This window comes from Chlamydotis macqueenii, chromosome 3, assembly GCF_036417535.1.
Source record: "Chlamydotis macqueenii isolate bChlMac1 chromosome 3, bChlMac1.mat, whole genome shotgun sequence".
Lineage (NCBI taxonomy): Eukaryota > Metazoa > Chordata > Aves > Otidiformes > Otididae > Chlamydotis > Chlamydotis macqueenii.
The window spans coordinates 7,962,786-7,985,963 of NC_141558.1; the positions used below are offsets into that span (position 1 = coordinate 7,962,786).

General features: G+C 39.9%; 2 protein-coding genes across 9 annotated transcripts in view; one reads left to right on the forward strand and one right to left on the reverse strand.

Moving 5' to 3' along the window:
* ATAD2B (ATPase family AAA domain containing 2B) overlaps window positions 1-10,455 on the forward strand; it is a 79,320-nt gene extending 68,865 nt beyond the window's left edge. For all 4 annotated transcript variants that reach the window (XM_086743231.1, XM_086743232.1, XM_086743233.1 and 1 more), the window contains 4 exons: window positions 1,739-2,434; window positions 4,264-4,391; window positions 5,551-5,679; window positions 7,095-10,455. In XM_086743231.1, the coding sequence (XP_086599357.1) occupies window positions 1,739-2,434; window positions 4,264-4,391; window positions 5,551-5,679; window positions 7,095-7,136 (995 nt within the window). In that variant the 3' untranslated portion in view covers window positions 7,137-10,455. The remainder of the gene's footprint in view (window positions 1-1,738; window positions 2,435-4,263; window positions 4,392-5,550; window positions 5,680-7,094) is intronic.
* An 8,257-nt stretch (window positions 10,456-18,712) lies between these two features.
* Window positions 18,713-23,178, reverse strand: part of KLHL29 (kelch like family member 29) — a 401,554-nt gene continuing 397,088 nt past the window's right edge. For all 5 annotated transcript variants that reach the window (XM_086744242.1, XM_086744243.1, XM_086744245.1 and 2 more), the window contains one exon: window positions 18,713-21,034. In XM_086744242.1, the coding sequence (XP_086600368.1) occupies window positions 20,851-21,034 (184 nt within the window). In that variant the 3' untranslated portion in view covers window positions 18,713-20,850. The remainder of the gene's footprint in view (window positions 21,035-23,178) is intronic.

A 23,178-nucleotide genomic window follows, 5' to 3' on the forward strand; every position in this document is an offset into this window, starting at 1 on the left:
CAATAAATACACACTCGAAGTGAGACTGTTTTTATTGCAACGTGACTGTATCTTTGAAAACTAGAAGGTTAAGATTTATTCCTAATGTAGTGGTTAAACTACCTGCTTATATACACCACTCATGCGGAGGAAATTCTGAACTACAACTGTGCTTCTCTCTGAGCTTCTGTGATTTAGTTCTCAACACTTATACCTGCATAGTGCTTGTATCTTCAAAGCAAGATATTTGTAGCTCAGTGTGAGCTTGGCAAACAGAGATCTAGGACTTAATATCCTATAAATCAAAGCAGCCTACAAATACCAAGAACATTATGGAAGTGCTCAATATAGGAGTTCATTTTGAAACGGAAGAAAATTTCTTAATCTCTGGTAACTAGTGACTGTGATTCTCCATTATAATCACTTGGCTGCGACTTCAGCAATTTTGCTAAAATATGAGCAGTCTGCATCATTACTTGAATTTGAATGTAGAAGTTTCAGTTTTTCCTAATCTCTTCCTTAGTCTTCTGAGCTCTTGAAAAGGGTGTTGACAGTAGTATTAGGTTTGAGTGGTGGTCTTTTTCTGTTTACTGATCATATGGCAAATGTACCCCCAAACCTTTTAGACTGGTGCCTTAGTTGTATCTCACTGCAAATAGGTCAGTAAAGAAGTGCCCTTTCTGGAAAAAGTTTATTATGTGATTTTTCAAAGGCACAGAAAGTACAAATGAAAAAGTAAGGATACAGGAGTGAGGGGAAAAAAAAGATCATGTGTCCATGTTGCTTCAAGTTGAATTGCATAATATAGGGGGGAAGACATTGATGATGAGGCTAGCATAGGGAGCTGGGGTTCCCCTTCTGCTTACAGGCTCATTGCATACATGCTGGTGCTTGTGAGGTCTTGCTGTAGACAGGCTTGCTAAAATGGTTTGGATCTGAAACAAAAACCCTAATTTTTATAAAACCACATTTTATCAATCCAGTGAACTTGAGTACAGAGGTGGGAATGAATGGAAGATTGAGGAGATATAGCCAGTTTAAACAGTGAAGATGCCTTTGAATTGACAGCGAATATAAATTGAAATGAGAGGTGCTGACTGGATATAGGGCAAAAAACTTTTTCATTGTTACTGCATTTATGCATTGGTATGGGATGCCCGTGAAGGTGGTATAATCTGCATCCATGGAGGTTTTCGATACATGGCTGGATAAAACCCTGAGCAGCCTGATCTGCCCTCATAGCTGACTCTGGTTTGAGTAGTAGGTTGAACTAAAGACTTCCTGATGTCCCTTCCAACCTGCATTATTCTGTGAATCCAAGGATTGCACTTCCATCTCGTTGTATGATGATTTCAAATTGCTGAGGTTCTGAAACGGGAAAATGAGAGTAACTGTCTTTAGAGTCTGCTTTACAGAAATGAGAATGAATTCTACGTCATTGCTCAGCTGTTTTCTTTTAGTGTTTTACCTACAAATGGGTATATATAAAATACAGTAAGTAGGAAAGGCTAGCAGGTCTTCCTTGTTTCCGTAGTTTAGAATAGGGATTGTGTACATGACTGAGTGTTCACTCCTTATACTTCTAAAAGTCTTTGGTATCTGTAATTTGCTCACATTGAAATCAAGAGGCAGCTTGCTTTTTCCTTGAAATGTGAATACATTTGATTGCCTCACACACTACAGCATATTCTAATATCCTAGCCTGCTTACTGAGTGGTACTTGTACATCTCAAAGTTTCTTTTTTTCATTATAATTCAGTTCGAATAAGGAGAAAATCAAGACGACGCTCACAGTGGGGCAAAGGCATTATTAAGAAGAGGAAAGTAAATAATTTAAAGAAAGATGAAGATGATGCAAAGTTTGCTGATGATGAAAATCATGGAGAGGACAGTAAATTGCTGGAAAATGGAGAGCTGGAGATCAGCACTGACTGCATTGAGGAGAACGGGGAGGAAACAGGAGATCTCTCTATGACAAATGATGAATCCTCTTGTGATATTATGGATATAGATGCAGAGCAGAGGCTTAACAATGGGACATCAGGAAAGGAAAACAATTTTGCATCCACAGAAGAAGAGAGCTCAAATGAATCTCTCTTAATAACTGACAGTGTTATCCTCAGTGCTGAAACGGAATTAAGGAAGGACTCCACATCGAAAGGGGACTGTGTGAATGGAGAGACATCTGTACGCAGCTCAGAGAGTATCCTTGTTCCAGCATGTCATAATGGTAAAATGGAATCAGTTGATGCTGTTTCACCCTGTGATAACAGTGATGGGTCTAGTAAGAAGCAAAAATCTTCATCTGAAGATCAGCCAAAGGAGAAAACAGAAGCTTCCAGTGAAAGTCAAGGAGCTGATCTAGTGAAAGCTGAGTTACCACATTGCAGCAATAATGAAAAAACACTACAGAGCACAGATGCTGAAACTAAAGATATTGAAGCAGATAAAGAAGGTATAACTTGTTTTCAATGCTGCTGTCCTTATCTTGGTGTCCAAGTTAATAGGTGTATATTTTTAATTGTAGTATCTTATGTTTCAATTATTATATGATAATATTTTTTGAACTGCTGTTTGTCTATCTGAAACTTCTAGTATGCTTACGACGTTTAATTCCACATAGATAAATTGAAGCCCACCCTTGACTTGCTGTAATGTTCTGTTAGGCAAGTAAGTGTATCTCTGTTCTTACCCTACTTGTAGGCTTTATGGGAAGTATTGTAAATACTGAGATAACATTTAAACAGTAATTAAAGATTTTTAAAAATTATAAATGCAGATACATATGATATATGTTTTGGTCGTTATGTTCTATCTGATCTATATTTTGAGCTATGTGATATATTTTGACCTTTTTTTTTTAGAGGTTTATGATATAAGTATCATTGACATTGGATGAAATACTGTAGAAATACAGAATGTATTCCTTGAAAAATATCTGCTTATAGCAAAAATTAAAGCAGTTTAACTCATAGCAAAAGCCAGATAAACCGTTGTTTATCTATTGGAGAAGGTGTCTGGCTTTGGAGTTACAGTCAACACAGTAACAGTGCAGCAAAAAGATAAGAGAATTAGTTCACAGAATTCACAGAATTATTATCAAGATTGGAAAAGACCTAAAAGATCATCCAGTCCAACCATCACCAATACTTCTCAGCTAAATCATATCCCTCAACACAACATCCAAACGTTTCTTGAACACCCCCATGGTTGGTGACTCCACCACCTCCCTGGGCAGTGCATTCCAGTGCCTGACTACCCTTTCCGAGAAGTAATATTTCCTAATGTCCAGCCTGAATCTCCCCTGGTGCAGCTTGAAACCATTGCCTCTATTTCTATCACTGTCTACACGAGAGAAAAGGAGAAGGGAAATCCTGGTGGTGCATAAAAGTAAGGGGCCACGGACCTTTGAAGCCAATGGACAGTTTCCTCAGGGAAGAGAAATAAAAGCCTTATACATTATTGCCTTTTTAATTAGCTTTTCAGAATTACCTAAAAGAATGAAGTCTTTACTTTAAAAGTTAACGCTGAAGTTTACGAAGTAAATGAGCTTTAATGAGAGATCTGAATTATGAGAATATCACTATATACATGTTGACTGTGTTTGTACATACATATTTTCTCTAAGGGTAAGGAGAATACCAGAAGAAAGGTCCTAAGTATCAGAAATAAAGTATGATGTATATTAAGAGCCTTTACATTTCTAAATTTAGTAGCTGAATTTTGTATATGTTAAGGATGGTTATAATAACGGGGAGTCCTCAGAAGAAAAGGCATTTTAAATAGTTAAGGAGAAGAAAAACGGCAAATGAGTGTAGGGAGAGAATCAGGAGTCCTAAAAATATTTTGTACTTCACAACAGTATTGGGTAGCAGCTTTAATACAGAGGTGGAAGAAAACAGAAATGTGTCACAAAAGCGTGAAAAGAAAGATTTCGAGCGTTAGCTTAATATCTGAACTTCACTTAGCAGCTGTGTAATTTTATGTAGCTAAGTAGAAATTATATAATGGAAAAAATTTCAGTGTCATTCATTTTTCTGTTAGGACTTTGGAGTTCATTTTTTAAGATGACCAGTTTCTTATGTATCTTCTGAACTGTGGTTTTGTGCACCTAAAGGCATTCAGAATTCTGCAGAGCTGATGAGTGTTGTGTACTGCTACAATCATGCTTGCTTGGTTCAAAAAAACCCAACAAACCAAACAAGTAAAATCAAACCAAAATGAAGAAACAAGCTGTTCATTTTGAGAGAATGACAGTGTTGATAATTGTTTTTCAAATCACAGGTATATTCAAAAGCAAGAAAACACGAAAAGTCGCTACGGAACAGTCAAAGCCCACAAGTTTGGACCAGGTCCCGGAAGAACTATCGGATCCTTTACCCTCTGTTGTTGTTGACCATGACAGACTAAAGGTAGTGGAACTGAAAAATGAGGTGAACTGTTAATGAAACTGTCCATCAATAATGCTTCCTTCCTCTGTTACGTAGCAACATCTCCTTTGTTTTTGACTGCAAACAAATATTATGGCAGCACTAACTTTTGAAGATGATTTGTTGATTAGTGTTTTTTGGGTGAAAAGTGAATAAAACTACTGAATCCTTACTGTCCCATCATTTCTGCCTTTACAAATCCAGTAATGGCACAGCAGTCCACTATTTTAATTGCAGTTTTTGCAGGTACTCTTATGTGTTAATTGGACATGCCAGTTACTGAGGAGCTGTTGGGTGCCTAGTAATTAGGAGTTAACATCATCTTTTCCCTTCCCATGTACGTATACTTGGTGGAAAGAACTGTTAGTGGATTGGAAAACAAATTGGAATTTGTGCTGATGTTTTAGCGTCATAGACTGAACCCCTGCTAGTTAATTTTCTTTCAATTTTGTCTGTTTTTAAGCGAAGTTACAATAAAATTTGCTGTCTTCAGTTGTAGAAACTAGCTTGACCTACTGTGCAATTTAGGTCCCACTTGCTGTGGAGTACAGATGATGATTTCTTTGGAAACAATAGAAGTGTTACGAGAGGAAAAAAAAATCTTAAAATTTATTATCAGCTACTTTATGAAATACACACTTTCATCTTTTGTTTATGAGCAGTTTTACATGTGTTGTCCCGTCCTTCTTCTATTGTACCATTTTTCAACATTTGTGGAATTCCAAATGTATTTCCATTTGGTACTTCTTACAATTTCATGCCAATGCAAGTTCTTCGCAGTGTCTGCTTTAGCGGTCAAGACAGTTTTTATGGTTTGCTTTGGCATAATTATTGACCAAGATGAAATAGGATGAACTGTCATTCATACAGAACAAATATTGCCACAGCTATGCTGAGTATACAGTCTAAGACAAGGAAAAAAGTGTGAGTATAAGCAGAGAAGTGAGAAGAGGCATTGAATCCTTTTTGGATCTACATGGAAGCAGTGGCCTTACTGATAGCCAAGTGTGGTCCATTTTATTTGTATGTGTCCCTCCAAAATAGGGCTTCAGAAGGAGATTACATTCTGATTTGTCCTTTTAAAAAAAAAAAGAAGTTATTACAGAAGCCCTCTTAACTTCACCATTTGTTGTCCCAACAGAAACTGCTTGATTTGGTGGTTAAGAAAAGTGACAACCTGACTGTTGACCAACTTGAGAGATTGTATTCACTCCTCAGTCAGTGCATCTACAGACATCGTAGAGACTATGACAAATCACAACTTATAGAGGTGATGTTGTACATTTTCTTTTATTCTTTATCTGAATTTTGTGAGGCTTTTTTCAAAAACTAAGTTAATTATCCATTTATTGTCGTACTAGGAGGCAGAAGCTTTAAATAGACTTTGAGGAAGGTACCTATAAACAGAAAAACATTTAATGTAGTAATGCCTTAAAAACCAGAGGTTGTTTCTAGTAATACTTTCCTCAGAAAGAGATTAAGAATTCAAGAGAAAAAAAAGGAGAGCATAGAGCAGCATGGAGAAGCACATGCTGGTAGAGTAAAAATGGAGTAGAACCAATTGCCACATTTGTGGTATGAGTAACAGCGGAGGTAGTGGCTACTTTATAAGCATACTGAGCCAGCATTGCTGCGCTTACCCTTACTTGCGTTTACATAGCTAGGCAAAATAAAATTTGTACCTCTGCCCCATGCAGTTTGCTGATTGTGACTTTCATACAAGACCTTAAAAGTTTGCAAACTTTTTCTAGGCTGGTAAGTATACCACTGGGAGAGTCCAGTACAGCGTGATGTAAGCCAGTTGTCTGCTTTGCTGTCGTCCTTTGCCTCTACAGTGTTTGCTATCAAAGGTCTGCGTCAGCAGTTAGTTAGTCATTTCACCATTGGTGTAGGCTGATGGTAACTCTAGACACACATTCCCTCAAACATCATTGTAGAGGGGTTTGGATCAGCTTGCTGATTCAGCTGACAACCAGCTCTCCTGAAAAAAAGGACCAAGAATTGCTAGTTTCCAGTTGGGTCACTGAACACTAAATATTTTACAACAAAACTTGGAAAGCCCTTAGTATATGATATTGTAGAGTTCCTGTAAAATACTTTTCAAATAATTTTCATGCTATTCCTCTGCCATCTTCACCTAAAAATACGTTGAGAGTGTGTGCCAAATGTTAGGTAGAGTAAAAAGACGTTTATCCAGCAGGAGTATGTAGAGACTGATATTTACTTTGATTCTCTGAACTGTGCAGATAAGTATTTACAGTTTGGTCACCAACAGTGTAAATGTTCAGTAAGACCTGAATTCATGCAGTGTGCAATTGCAACACTTTCTTAATACATAATGAGTACATTAATTATGAAAGTGACCCTAATACACTTGGGTTTTCTCATGGACTGTCATAGTGGATGCATTTTGAGAGAATGACAGTCCTGATAATTGTTTTTCAAATTACAGGTATATTCAAAAGCAAGAAAACACAAAAAGTGTTTTCTGCATTAATACTTCTAAAATTAGTTTCCTCTTTTATCGTATTTTGCTAGCAGATAGAAGCTAATGAACAGAATTGTCTGTTTTCCTATTAATTATTTGTTTGTATTTTTAAAAAATAGACCAGTAAACACAATTATGTAATGTAACTTTATTTCCGTCTATGTTTATGTATAATCAATGCTCTGTGTCTCTTGCAGGAGATGGAAAGAACAGTTCGTGTGTTTGAAACATTCCTGTGAACTTGTCAAGATGGGTGGGTTTATCCTCTCAAACTGCTCATGGGAGAGCAGTCCTCTGAGCCATTCAGTTTCCATTTGCACCAAGTATGTGCGGAGCCTTGGTCTTAAGTGCTCTCTCTTTTTCTTTCTGTTGAATTTGGTGCTATTGTCTCAGGTACCTGAAACCAACCAGCCTACAAGAACCAAACGGAACTTCATATAGTTGTATCTGATATAAATAAAGAATACGATGCCACAGCTTGGAGATTTTTGGTGCTACAGAAACTGTTCTCATTTCTGCTCTTGTTCACTCTACATGCATTATCTTTGGGGAAACTTCAGGCAAAGTGGTGACCAACACATACAAGAGAACTGGAAAGAGCAGATCTAAGTTTGAAAATTTTTAAACAGGCAACCTTTTTTAAATTTTTTTTTCCAATTTTTCTCTTCTCTGGGGTAACGGACAAAACAATCTGTTCTAAAGAAGGCAATGATGCATTGTGGTAGGAATCTTGAGTAACTGGATGTACAGTAATTTGAAGATGAGGCTCTCTAGAACTGCCTTTAATGTGCCTTTTAGTCAATTGAGAAAGATAAGGCTAATCTGTTGGCTTGGATTGTAGCAAATGGCAATGTTAGAAAGCTGTCTTCAGAATGAAGATCTTCACAAGGATGATTTGTATTCTCTTCACTGGATGGCAACCAGTATTGTGGTTATATAATGCCTGTCTTACTCTACAGAACTAAGCTAAAACACACTGAAAAAGTCACATACTTTACCAAAATGGTGAAATTACTTTTTCATTGGTATGTTTTAGAAACAAGTTACACAGTGAGACTCTTCTGTGTTGCTAAAAATTAAGCGTATTCCCACCATCTCTGTTTCCCATTTTGAGTTCTTTAAGAAAACCGAGTTTAATACTGGCAGGTTTCTTTCTGAAGTTCCATGTTTGTAATATAGCTTGGACTGTGCAGTGCAGGTAAGATGATGCTATAGTTGATCAAAGTCCTGGAGCCTGAGCTCACTTGAAAATAAAACTTAAACTAGGCTTCACAACTCTGTCCGTGCAAAGCACTGTTAATGTGGGGGGACTGGAGGACAGCTTTTTGAGTCGATCTGTTTGGACCGAAGTTCTCTGGGTCTGAATTACGTAGTTCAGAACCTTTCCTTTCTGGCAACTGGAGAGAACAGTCTAGGCAGTTTCAAGAAAAATGTGTTTTATCACAAGCCCAGTATTAAAACATTATCTGGGCTGATTTATTTCAAACCTATGTGGAAAGTGTTTTAGAGAAGTTGGCTGGTGTTACCATCGTTAACCATTCATTGTGACTGTCCCTACGTAGCTGCGGAAGTGTCTTTCCAGAAATATGCAACACAATGTGATTAGTTTTTAATTAGAGAAAACAGTCTTGGACTACTGCAGAGATACTGAGCTACCTCAGCTTTTTGTATTTTAGTTACCAACAGTGTTTATGGAGGACTGTAATCACTCTGCTCCCATTTACAAGCTGAAGCTAAGGTACTTGTCTCCACCTCTACAGCTGATAGTAGTATAGTGCTGCAGAGAAGCAAAACACGGGCCTTGGGCTACTGCAGTAATCCAAAGTGCTTTGTATATTATGGTTAAACAGAATTCTATCTTAGATCTTTTTCTCCTCTGAATGCCACTGTTTTTCTTCAGAGCTAATGGCAGAAAAAGGTTTTTTCAGCATTCATGTACATGTAGTTACACCTTCTAAATGCAACCCATGCAGAAACACTGTATTTTTTAGGTGGGAAAGTGCGATTAAAACCAACAAAAACAAGCAGAAAACACATTTTAGATGAGATTGTTTGATCTCAGATTTGATTATGGGATTTTTTTCCATGTTTCATTTAGTATTTATTAGCATCATACCTGTTTGAGATATTTTTGTGTCTGGTACATTAACAGCATTTTGTATTTTGATGGAAATTGTTACAAATTTTAAGATTTGATTAAATAAAATGTAGCAGATTTTTTGTAGCAAGTTTCTGATAAAAGGGTTTTTTGCAAGTCTCAGGTTCTTGCTGCAGAATTTTTTAAAAATATTTATTCCAGTTTCACTTACTCAAAGAAGTTTTTGTTCAAGTAACAGCAGCACTTGTGGAAGATAAAACTGCATACAATTTTTAAGAAGATAATAAATTTATATGAATTAAAACAGTTGAGAACTTTAGTCACCAGTATGTGTGAGAAGCAAGTTTAAGCTAATGCCTAGCATTAAAAATGGTTCTAAAAGGTCAAGTTTCTAAAGGAAAATTTTTACTGTCAGTTGTTGATTGGGAGAAATTGTTAAGAGGCAACTTTACTAATTGAGGAGCTGCCATGTTGTTGTAGAGAAAAGTAGCTGATATCAGATGTTCTAGTGGACAGCTTACCTAAAACGATATACTCGCCTTCCTAGCCCAAATAACCACGCTTCAGTTTTTGTTTTCCTTTACAGATGTCTGGTGGTTTTAGAGTTAAAACAGCTGTTGATCTATCCATGTGGTCTAAACTTGTTTACTCTTTGTATGTTTCTGATTTTGTTGCCACATAGCACTGGCAAGAGTTTGTACAAATTGACCTCTCTTCCTTGTTTCTTGTTGTGAAAATTGCAAATAAACTCCTGTGTGAGTCCTTGTGCTGGGGTCAGTGAAACGCGGCTGGCCAGAGGAAGGAGGTTTCCCTCCGAGGCTGGTGGGGCTGTCTTGGAGACAGAGTTGCTCTTGGATGAAGTTGGTGGCTATGGAGTTAATTGTATTTGCAAGCTTGAATCTCACCTGTGATTAATTTTTTTTTGTTCTGGTTTGTGTCCTCTGTATTGTTACTTGATTTGCTCATATGCCAATGTATTTATAGGATTACTGTTTTTTGTAATATCTTGTCTTCCCTTTTTTTTTTTTTTGATGAAGTTGGTGGGTCAGCTCTGGTTTTACCTTCAGTCTCCTGAATGGCAGGTCCTGCAGCTGATAGTCATTTATTTTGTTTTTATTTTATTTTGTAATCACAACATAAGCTTGAATTTGGGCTTGTAATTGCATCTTTTGTATCTGTACATTGGGTTATTTAGACATTGGGGAGTCCTGTTTGTTTTCATTAACGTGTGTCTACTTCGTGGATTAAGTAGACTTCCTTCATCAACTATGGTATATTTTGGATTCTATAGTTTTATTCAGAACTGTGTTTAAATCGATGTTTTGCATTTTGACTTCATTTTACGTTAGTTTGAAGTAAGTTATTTAATTTTTTTTGAACTTCTGGAAATTTTGAACATTTTACTGTAATTTGTAATATAACTGCTGTGAAATACTTGAATAAAGATGGAAGAAAACACAGCTTTAGCTCCTTCAAAAATGTATTTAAAAGAAATGCTGCCTCCTAGCTAATCTCAATCTTTTTCTTACTAGACCTCCTTGATTTTGTGGTTCAGATGTTTTACTGTGGGATCTTGCTGTTTAGTTTTTTTGAGCGGTTTAACCTGTAAGTTTTGCTTTCAGTGTTTGTCCATTAAAGAAAAAAAACTTCGTTATTGATTTTGACTGAAGAAGTGAAATTAGCCTTGCACACTGGCGAGTGAATAGCATACTTGTGATGAAGTTACGCTCTGTGCTTAGAAAATTTTTTGTGTTCAGTTGCAGGGTACCACCCAGGACTGCTTATGGTGCATCAGCATCCAAGTAATACCAGAGTTTCTCATTAGAGGTTTTTTTAAGGAAACACTTGCTTTCCTCCCTGTTTATGAAAGTTGTTCTTACTTTTTGTGGTTTTGGTTTTTGTTAATTTTTTTTAAAGATGAACTTCTAATTTATCTAGGAATTCCTCCCAAATAATTCATGTATAGGAGAGCAAGCTGCTAGAGGCTGTGCAAGTGAAGAATCAACTCACATCTTACTCGTTTTCAATGTATCCGGAGCTAACAAACTGCGTGTGATGTATACAATGTGGAACAGAGTATGAGAAGCCGTTCTGTGGATCTGTTACGGCCTCTCTTGATGTGCAGGACATAAAACACACCTGCTCATTTTCCTCTTTTCCTTTCTGTGTACCTTAAGCTGTAGGGCTCCTGGGGAAAAGGCTAGTTGAGGAAGGAGGGTAGTAGTAACTTCTTTCATATTTGACTCCAGTTCTGCTTTTATATACAGCTTTGAAAGCGCAATTACATATTAAATACATAACTTACTATTTAAATATAATAATGTAGTAATTGATTAGTGAGAGCCTAGGCTCATTTTGTATCAGCGTGGTTGGATGTGTTATTTCATCTGAATGGCCTTGCAGATACCAGCACCGCACTTGACACTGTCCAAGGGGTCTGCAGTCTGTGAGTGAAGGACGTAGGGTATGGGGTCTTGTGTATGTTGTTTGTCTTTCAGGAGTGGTGATGGCCGTGTTAACAGAGAGAATAGTTTCAGACCCGATTTCTAATGGTGACTGTAAAAATAATCAGCCAAAAGGGACAAAACTGTGCTTTATTTGGGCATTGACAAAAGGATTCTTGTAAAAATACTTAGTGAACTTTGAGTGGTGCTTCAAAAGCATGAATTAGTGAGGAATAGTTGGATTGCATCACATGCTGTTAATAAAGCCTTAGTAAAAGCTTGTGCACACTCATTTTTCAAGTGTTCCCTGCTTAACACTTCCTTCTGCTGTTGGTTTCTGCCTTGAATGTCGTTTTGAAATGCTGTTCCCCAGATTTCCTTAAATTGCAGTGCTGCACCTCCTGTTTCCTCCTTTAAACCTCTCAGAAAACTTATTTAAGTAAACTAAAAATGAGATCCTTTTGTTCTTTATCTCAGGTAGGATTTGGACTTGTAATATGTGGGGTTTTAAGCTGGCACTGCATGTAAATAAATTCTGCAAGCTAAATCAGTAAACCTAGGAACTGATTAATGAAGCCAAACATTTTTTTTTCTCCTTTTCTGCATCACTTGTGGTCATGTAACTATTACGTAACAATGAGGGATTATAAACTTTAACACTAATGAATTCAGCCTGATTCCATTTCTAGGTGGGTAATTTTTTTTGTGTGATCATTTGCATAGGGAGTGTTTTTCGTTTGAACCCACAGCCAGTAAATGGCTGTGATTACTACTAAATTCCATTTATTTTAGGAATGCATTTGAGTTATGCTATATTGAGCTTTACTTTAATAGTAGGGAAAATCCGATGAGCTGCTAGGATTTAAGAGATTCGCCACTTTTAGTGGAATGTTAGTGTAAACCTGGCCATCTGCATTAAGGTCTGCTGACGTGTGGATGCTGATTTGGAATAAAGCTGCCTTCAAGTTTCAGGTGCAAAAGGTATTCTTGAGTTAAGCTGTGTTAGAAGGCTCCTCACAGTCAGTTATAAGAGTGGGATAGAGCAGAGGAGGAGGTTGTTGAGGCTCTGCATTTGGGGAATCAGTGCTGTAGCACTTAGGCTGTGTTAGCGCACTGCACAGGTGGAGTTGGTTCTGCTGTGGTGGACTCCTCCGTGTTTTGTTTTCTTTACTTCTGTGCACAGCAATCAGGAATTGGGCAGAGTACACATGAGAAATGTACAGATCCCTGTGACTGGATGGCTGCTGGGAATGCTTATGCCATTTGTCACCCTGGGGTTTTGTGGGGTGAGTTACATCGTGAGGAAAGCCCCTTTGTGTCCATGTGAAATGTGAGTTGTGCTGTAACCCCGAGATGTTCTGCTGTGTACGGAAGCAGGAGGTAACAGATGACCTGTCAGCTTTGGGACTGTGGATGGAGAGGAAGGAAAGACTCGAGGAAATTTCAAAAGGGCTTCCTTTGAAATATTTCTTCAGCAAAGGAAGTAAAGCAGAGACTGAAATATTTATCCTAGAAAATACATTAAGTTTGGACTACATTAATTTGCTAAGAAATTGAGTCTTTCTGCTGTAGAGGGAAAGAAAATAGTGGTTTTGTTAAGGAACTATTTTTCATCTCCAAAACCCCAGCTCTAGTTCCATCTTAAAGGTCCTCTGTACTCTTGCTGACTTTGTAACAACTCGTAGAATCCTTTCTGGATCTGGAGGCTACCTGGAAGAGCTGTGATACCTGATTTTGGTGACAGGCAAGGACAAATTGCCAATCTATTTCAGGTTTCTAATGAATGTAATTCTGAAATGAGTTGTGAAATGATGCCCACTGCATTCTCTGTGACATTACAAAAGATATAGTGAGAGAAAAGAAATATAATGTGACTAGTCACATGTTGTATGTGACTGTTAACATCAGTTTAGTAATAAATGGCTGTTTTGTGTAGACATTTTAAATAAATGTCAGAAATACAAGCATGTAAGACTAGATTTTCCTGAAGCCCTGGAGATCTCACTGGTTTAAAATTAATGTCTAGCCTTTATATTGGGGTTAGAGTGCTTCAGAGTCTTGCTCTAAAATTTAAAACATGTCCCGAAAGTGTATTTTTAAAATAAAAAGCTTCCTTTTCACAAGATTCAGAGGACAGCCACAAAAGCACAAGCACATTTTCAGTATGTCATGGTGTTAATCTTTTCAATCCATGAGAATAAATTCTGGAAATGGAAGTGAGCTGACATCTAATGGTGATTTAAATGCTTATAGCAGTTTTTCACAAAAATTCAGGTTTATTCACAGAGAATAATGTCAGCAGAAAACACTAGTTTGTGGGACCCGATGCTGTGGCATGTATGATTTCATCTCACGCCTGTGCAGGGTCTACTAACTTAATGTAAGACTTGAGTCTCTGCAAGAAAGTCTTGATCTGCAGGGTTTGTATGTCTGCCCTGCTCTTTGAGCTCTTCATCGAGTGGTTAAGCTCACCGACGGAAACACGGGCCTTATTCCTCATTTGTTTTGGTCCAGCTTCTACTTCCAGGCCCTGCTCCTTGTCTTCTCTTTGTTGTAGACTTTTCATACTTTTTTTTTTTTCCTTCCCCGCCTCCCCCCAATGCAACGAAGATACTAATGCACTGTGATGAAGTAGCCTCTCAGTTTTCTTTTTGCTGAGCAAAATGAGCCCGTTATGGCTTTCACTGCATTTCCTCCAACCTTTAAGTCGATTTTGTGGCTCTTTTCTGCGGTAGGTCGATTTTTCAACATCTTCTAAAACCTTTGCTCACAGAAGAAATTGATGTGATATTCCAGCATTGGTCCCACCAGTGCCATATAAAGGGCTAAAAATCACCGATTCCTACTCGCTGTTCCCCTTTTTACTCATCCAAAAATCAATTGGGTCCTTTTATGCCATGAAATTGGTCTGGGAGCTCTTGTTGCTTGACTCTTCTCAGCCTTGCAGCTTTTAATGGTGCCGTTCCCCATACCGAATGTCAGCATTCCTCATTCACACCTCTCTGAGGTCCTTCTTTGCTTTATTAAAAGAAGTTTTGTGTCAGTGGTCCCAGCCAACCAGAGGAGCCAGCACACTACGTGTGATTTGTTTGCTCCTCATTACCTTCTGCTCTGCTAATCTGTGTTTCCACAGCTCTGTGATCAGTGATTTATGTCAACGTTTTCCTTCAAGAACTTCGGAAGAAGAGGATCACCCATTAGAAATACCCTGATAATACCAAATTGAGAATTTCTTGATCAGATTAGATACTTCTCAATTAATCTGCCTGTTCTTAGTCTGTTTAATATTTGCTGTCTGAATCCTGTACAGTGAGAAAGTTCAAGTATTTTGTCACAGGCTGTTGAAAATCTATTACCTTATCAATCAGACGTGTAATCCTGTCAGAGAATGAGATCATGTTTGTGTGATACAGCTGATTTTCTAGAAAATTGACATATTTATTCTTATCTCTTTGATTCATGATCAGTTTAGTTAGATAGCATCTTTCTATTTTTCCTTGGGATTGATGTCAGGTGATGCCCTGTAATTACCCACTCATTTCACTTACCCGTTTGGTAACTGTCACATTATCGGCGCTCTTCCTGAAATACCCACGTGGTATTAAAAATGAATGTCAGCAGGGCAGAGACTTCTGGGCTTTCTGCAGATGGCTGAGTGATTACCTCCTGAATTTGAAAACCATTATCCAGCAGGGAAAGTCCAGTATCCTCTCCAGGTAGTGTGCAGCCTGAATGGCTTAATCCCTATAGGATGCTTCTTGCCAAACAGAAATGTAAGCTATTCCCAAGCGCTTCCTGCCACCTTTCACCTCTTCATGTTCCCTGGAAAGGCTGTGTGTGGCATTCCTATGTTCTAGTATGTAAACAGGCAGCTTGCGGAAAAACTGGGCACAAACTGAAGCAGGTAAAACTGAACTTTTGCCAACAAGTGCTGGAACCCTGAGTTCCTTGGACATGAAAGTAAATAATTAAAAGAAGATCTCTTAATGGAAACAGAGTGGCAACAGAAGTTTCAGTGGGCTTGGAAATATAGGCTTGCTTTGCGAGAGCTGATTATTATTATTGGGTGGAGGGACAGTGTTTCTGGTAGAGCCTAATGCTCAACTCTTGAGACTTAAAGCATTTGATGTGTCACCTTCACAGCTCAGTTCACTGATCCTTACTCTGATGCTGTCCACCAGCGCAAGGACATTGTATTAGAAATCAGGGACTGCTTTAAGTTCCCAAGATCTGGAGGGGAACTGGTTCCTCTCTACCTGTAAGAGCTATTATTTTATTTGAACATACATTTTTTGAGGTGGGAAGCTGAAGCTTATGAGGAACGCTACTGGTGACCTTTGTTAGGCGTCTGCTCTTCAGCCACAAAAACATGAGAAAAGGTCACCGATGCCAGACGACGGAGAGAGTACGTGCATTGCCTGTGGTGCAAGGCATGACTTTAAGTAATCTTCAGCTTAGCCCCGGCTGTCCTCACAATTCCTAGTTCTGTGTTAATTTGCTTACAAGCCACATGCTGAAGTTGCCTGTCGAGCTATTAAAAACCTGGGTCACTAGTGCTGTTCTCCGGACAGGTCGTGAAAGAGTTTGATACCGTTGTCGGTAGGAATCTTGCTGTGTAAGATCTGGGGTATGAACTCTGAAGGAAAAGAGAGTGCTTGTCAAAAATAACAGATGATGAAATTAAAACCAGCAGGCAGCCTTTCAAACCTTCACCGTATGGACCATCACTAATGAAAAATTCAGAGGCAGATTTGGCTTGATGACAGCACCGGGCCCTCCTTTTCCCAGGTAGTAACTGAGCCAAAACATTTAATTCTGTGTGTAAAGCTGCTACTGATTGAAGTAGAATTTGTTAAGATAAAGAAAATTGGAATTTGTTACTCTTCAAGAAATCCACTAGCTAAACAGGAATTACTAAAAGTAATGTGTGTTATCAAAAGAAAAAACACGGGTGACGAGCAAAGGCAGAGTCGTTTCTCAAGGTAGTCTGTCACTTTTTTTTTTGCTTCCAGTCTCCAGCAGCTGCAGGCCGTGCTGGTCCGCGTGTCGTGCTCGCACGGCTCGGCTAAGCAGCCCGCGATGGCAGCTCTTGCTTTCATGAATTCTAACCCCAGTGAGTGTTTAATCGTGCCTCAAACAGATTGGCTTTTCAGAGGAAAAACAGGTTTTTGTTCTGGTATCACTGTCCAGTGTAATGTAATGAGTGATGGAAACACTGTGCCCGGGACGCATCCATCTGCGTCCCTCCAGACCATTTTCTGTCTGGCTTTTCCTGCAGTCTTAAGTTATCAACCCAGAACACTGGCTGAGGATGGGAACTCAACTGCTGCCTTTCCATACGTCCTGGCATCCCTACCTCAGCCAAAAGCACGTTTCAGCTCCTGTTTTTGAGCTGGCTTGAAACGGGAAAGAGGGCATTAAGGGGTGAGCTTAAGGGTCTCATCCATTTTGAAAAGCTTGTATTAGCCTGACAAGTTGTAAAAAATGTGGAAGCGGATACCGAGTCAGCATCTTCCCAGGGGCCTGGCACAGCTGCAGCCTGCCAGGACTTGGCTGTGTACGCTGGTGTAGGTTTGTCCCCCACGTAACATTAAGTCACCTTTTTCAGTTGGTGATGGGGAGGCAGCGTGGGTCTGAGACCTTGCCCTTGCAAAGAAAAGTTTTGGGAGCGGTCCCGAATTTCAGAGGCGTTCTTCACGAGAAGCTGGGTGGTCAGGTGGGTCAAGTCCTGGAAGCAGTTTCTGCCCTTGCCATCTCTGCTGATTAAACGTAACGGTGCTCGAGAAGGAGCGCAGGCTGCGGCTCCTCTCCCAGCCAGCCCCCGCAGCTGCGGGACGCGGGTGCTCGTGCTGCTGTTCGGTTTGTCCGGACTCCGCCAAGGGCAAGCTGAAGTGTAACGAATGCTCTAATTAGCTTGCTCCTATTGCGCTGTGCTAAGCTCAGCCTTAACACCTAGCTGCAGTTAATTAAAAGACGAGGTTGCTGAGGTTTTATTAGTACAGTGTGTTTGCCACTGGATGAAACCATGGGAGAAGGGCGGATGAGCTGTGTAAATTGTCAGGGGTAGGTGATGACCTGAACGCGGTGAACAGCCCCATTTGGAGATCACTGGCCTGCCCAGGTGAGCCAGGGGAGAGCCAAACCAGCCAACAAAAGAGTTCTTACCATTACCAGCCTGCTGAGCCAGCCTGTCCCCTGAATTTCTTAAAGCTTTTAAGAAGACAAAACCTCTGAGCAGATACGTGCACATGATTCATTTGGCAAAAGCACTCAGCCAACTTCCCAGAGGGGAACTAAAATAATTTCCACATACAAGGAAAGCAAACAGCCTGCGTCTTGTTCATCCTACCGAGTGGTACTGACTAGCGCTGAGTAAGAGATCTTCGCAGAGCGTTGATGAAAAGGTTGGCAACCCACTCCACTTGGTCTGGATTATTGCAGCATGGTTGTAGAATATTGAATTGCAAAGCTTTTAGTAATCTTCACAGGCTGTTCAACCCTAAACTAAAATGTTTAAAACCTGTGGTTCATGTCTTAAATATTTGCATAGATGTACTCTAAGAACCGGAGACAATTTCACTATGTGTCAGTCTCCCTGCTAACGTGTAGCACAGATATTGCCTCCCAAGACCCAGCTGAAACTCCCACTGCGGTGGTCTTTGAGACCAGTTCTATTTGGCTCATCTTTGTTCCATGTCCAGTTTTACAACTACCAGATGACCCCCTAATGAAACGTCAGAGAACCCATGAACGGTTGCACTCAAGTGCTCTCTGAAAGCTGTGTCCAGTGAGTGACGGAGCTCCCACGCTGGAGAGGAAGGAATTTTGACCATAGGGCAAAAGTGGTTTTCATCTTTTAGACATCGCAGCAGCAGTGCAGTACAAATCCTAACTTTCATGTAAAAGAAAGCAAAAACTAAAATTAAAAAAAAGGAAAAAAAAAAGCTGTTTATCAGTTTATTAGTTCCCTAAACTATCTTTAGCCCTTTTATTCTTCACTGAGTAGTAAGTTTGGGAAAATAGGTGAAGAAACAGCCTTGCTAAATAAAATCCAAAATAACTTCTAAGAATTTTGTTGGAAAGGAGAATGGAAGAACTCTGGAAGCTACCGAGCATTTAACCCTTAGCAATACAGTTTTGAATTTGCAAGAGAAGCTAGCTGGATGGAATGAACACATTTTCATCCTTGGCTGGGATGAAATCTGAAGTCACCACTCAGGCAGTGTTGTTTCTCGTTCAGTCGTGACAAAATTAATCCAATCTGGATGCTGAATCTAGATCTATAAATATATTTATTATAATATAACAAGAACTTAACAGTAAACATAAACTATATACAATACCATTACAGATAACCCTGTTTTTAATATTATTCACAGAAATAGCCAGTTTTGTTCCAGTGTGAGAAATGAAGAAATAAGCTAAATTGGAAATGTTGAATGTGTTTGGGTCTTGCTGACAGGTAGCACCTCCTTTGGAGGCAGACACACACCGACGCTAAAATTAGTCCTGCCCCAGGCAGTTAGAAATTTGTGCTCCAATCTTTAGGTTCACACTTGCACCCTGTTTGACATAAATACTTTAAATGACATACTAGTATATAATTTTGTTGTGCTTATTATTATTATTTTTTTTAAAGAATAAATAAAACAACTGCATAACAAAGGCTGGAACCTCACTGTCAAAATGAGAGACTTGAGTCACCCTGTAGCTTGACTCGGCTGACTTGAGCACTTCTTCTTTAAATACTGCAATATACAAATTACATTTTTTTTCTTTTATTTTATAAACCATTAATAAAATAAGATGATTAGCTAACCATCTGCATTGATTTCCCCAAAGCTGTAGGCAGACCTCCCTCGTATAAAAAGGCGAGCGTATTTGGTATGAAATCCAACGAGATATTGACTGTAAGATCTGACCCACGCCCTGTAGATGCCCCTCCTTCTTGAATTACCGGCACGGCATTTGGGATTTGAGTCTGCGAAGGCAAGTATGGCAACTTTTTTCCCTCTCCTTGGAAAGAAATCCGACAATCCTTAGCTTGGGGTTACTTCCTATTTGTGATTTTTTTAATATTCTTTCCCCTCGCCCCCTCTGTTACCCAGTCCATCTCCCATTTCATCCTTTTATGTATAAATTTATAAAGAATTTCCACATCACAATGCTCTCTGGATAGACAATATTTTAATATATATAAAAATATAACCCCTGTGCTGTGCATATACTTACAACTCTACAGAGTAATCACTTTAAGTCTCTTATACTGGGCTTAACTCTACGCATTATTCTACCATGGGATTTAAACTCGTGTGTTTAAAATCTGTAAATAAGAGAAGTACAAGATTTCCACAGCTATGGGTGGAAAAATAAAATAAAAAACTTCTCAGACTTCACATAAAACATAGTGGCGTATATCCCAACATAAGGAATTTTGGTTGAGAGCCAAAACTGAGTGCGTAGCCACAACAGGAGGCATCTTCTCCATTTGATGAAAAGGTGGAAATCCCACGCTACGCTGTGTGGCTTAACGTAATCCCAATGAGAAGTAAAGCGCGGGTTTATCAGGAGAATGCCTCTGGAATCAAAACCATTTTCACTTTGTGTTATGGGAATCGAGCACTGCCAAGTTCACTCATCAGCAGAAACCACGAGGAAAAGGTTTGGAAGCCCCCCACCACACGGCCACACGTGCCCACACAAGTACCACCAGGAGCAGAGACTCACCCAGCCCAACAGACTTTTTTTTTTTTCATCATTTTACATGGAATCTATGACCAATGGCTATTCTTCTTCTCCCCAGTCCCCACCTCACCCCCTTCTGGGCTCTACTCTAGAAAAGAAAGATTCGTTTGCTCTGATGGAAGACTGACATCAACGTAAGCCATCTGTCACACAAGATTTCTCTCAGTCATTGGTATTGAAAAGCGTGTATTTGTTAAAAACAAATGTAGGAATCAAAGTGGTAAGGACACTTTGACCTTTCAAATAGATTGATGCCTAAAGTGTAATAGTAAAACTAATCTGCATGGTTATTTTAAGAATCAAGCTTGAGCTCTAGAAGTAAAATGCAGATTTTTTTTTTTTCCTCTCTTCCCCAGCTTAAAAAATATGTGAAATTCTATTGCACCTGGGTTGACCAAAAGCCGACATCCAGAACAAGTGCCACTATAACATCTAGTGACACCCTCGTATTCTTAAGTTACAATATCTTACATAGCACGGAGCTCTCTGCTCCTTGTTCACCAAAAGGTGAGGATGATTTTTCTACATTCAATGTAGACACTATTCAAGACTGTAGAGCAATATGTTCACTGGCTGGCTTTGCTGCTTTTGTTTCTTAAGTAGTAGTGTTGTTCTTGCCTGCTTTCAGCAGGTACAAACAGTTCTCCATCCGACTCCTGGGTAACGTCAGCCGCTCTGAATGTACTTCTTGATTACTACACAGCCGTGTCGAAAAACAGGGCAGGGCATATTTGGTAGAAGTGTCCATGTATTTGTTTTAGGGTCGTAGGCTTCCATGTTTCCCAGGGCAGGTCCTTCGCTGCTGACAATCCCACCGGTGGCATAAATTTTTCCATCCAGAACCACAGCGCTGTAGTTTTTTTTTTTTTAAAAAAAGAAAGTTTTAGTTAATCTTCTTACCCAACAATTTTCTTTCTAGGTTTAAACCAAACCCAATCATTTGTAACAAGGGATAAACTGTGGCTACACCTTTTATTCTTATTTATATAAAGCTGCGTGGGCATTTCTCTTCCCTCTCCCTTTCTCTCCCCCAAATTAATCCTTTTTGTGTTCCTGCCAGGTAGGTAAATGTTGTCTTTAAATGCCAGAAATCAGTCTGAGTAAGATGTTTCTACAGCCCACGCATGGGATCTGCAGCAAACGTAGCAGGATGCTGCGTCCCAGTAACACCATGCACACGCAAAAGCAATTGAAGCAATTTGGGATCCCTGCCTCCTCGGGTGGTGTAAAATAAAGCCCTGCCTCAAGTTATTCCTCCAATTATTAGTGAATGTTGCAAAGAGGGGAATAAAAACCCTCCAAAAATGCTCTCTTGCCTCAGCATGTTCCATGGTTGCAGAGCCTGGAGGTCTTGCAGATGCATCCACCCGTATGCTATGGGTGGCCATTAAAGAAAACAAAAAAAAAAAAAACCCTTACTGCTTTTTAAAAATGAAAGTGTTCGACTTCAGACATCTCTTGCAAATCAAGGGTAACGAGGCTGGGCTAATCCCGTGGTCTGCAGGCTCTTGATAGGAGGGAAGGTGCATAGGTGTGAAAGGTATTTGGAAGAAAAACTGCCCTCTGGCCTCCTCTCTCCTTCCACGTAACCCCTCGGCCTCTCCAGCAATCGTGCACAAGGCATGACGCTCGCTTTGGGCTAATGAGGATGGACAACGAGGGGCCGGTCTTCCCTGTGCGTATTTGGAAAGGGCAGAAGGACGATGGAGCTAGCAGGCAGCTGGGAGGGAAAAGCCTATACAGGGCTGCTGTGTTCTCCATACCACCTTCCCGCTGTGTGGGGGGATCCCAAAAGTGGGAGAGGCTCTGCTTCTCATGTGCCGGGAAGCCTGAGTTTGCTCCCCAACATTTAAAGACACCGTTAAGCTGAATGAGTGTTTGTGGCGGCTGTTCTGGTGGCTGGGTCCCTTCCAAGAGCAGCCTGTGGATGGTTGTGTTGGGAAGGAAAATGGAGACCAGGAGAGTGCACACATGCCAGAGGACAGCAGGGGGAAAAAGAGGGAGGAGAAGATGAGAAATTAATTGCAGCCAACAAGGTGGCCCAGACCTAAGAAGCTGGAGAAGGGTAGTAACGTTGTAGGCTTGGTAAAAGCAAAGCTACTTCTTCTGGCTAATTTCGGAGTAGTGGGAAGAAGAACGAAAAGTGATAAAGGCAAAAGACAGAGAGTGCTGGAAGAGCCAGGATGAACTGAGACTAAAATGGCACCGACAAAACCGCATGTTTCTGAAGAACACAAAACTCTGATGTCCTTGTGGAGAAGCAGAGCCTGAGGTTAAAAATAAACCCACAATGACAACAGTGAGGACTCAAATAAGCCTAGTCCCTGGGTACCGCCAGGAAATAGGAAATAATGAGAATCTTGTCAAAATAACTGTTAATCTGAAAGGAGGAGGAAGGCGAGAGAGACTTGAAACACTTGATTAGAGCCTATCCACAAATCAGCAGGGCTGGATGATACACAGCCCAGGGTCCTGAGGGAGTTTGCTAATGAACTTACTGAACCACCGGTAATTATTTTTGAAACGTCAGGGAGAAATGGGGAAGAACGAGGACTTGAGTAAAGCAAGTGTCATCCTGAAAGACAGCTCTGAAAGAGAAGGAACCCACCTCCGATGGAGCTGGAGCTGGCGGTGGAGAGGCGCTGCCCGGCGGGGCCTCCTGCCAGGGCTTTGTCCCTATGGCCAGGAGGGAGCAGAGGTGACAGGACCAGCCGACCCAGTAAATCAGACAAATGTGCAAATTAAACCACAATTTAGGGCTTAAGATATTTGTTGGGGGGTGGGAAGCTCCTCTCTGTACGGGAACAAGTTACTATTTAAAAGCAAGGCAGACTGGGATTTACAGCTTGCAAAATACGGTGGGGGAGGATGGTTCCACCCCACGTTGAGACAGTCCCTATAGGATGGAGAGGATGCTGAAACCAACAGGGTGAGAGTTTAGAAATGAGGCCATGGGGTAGAGGTTGCTGTTTGTGTTTCAATTGGTTTTCTTCA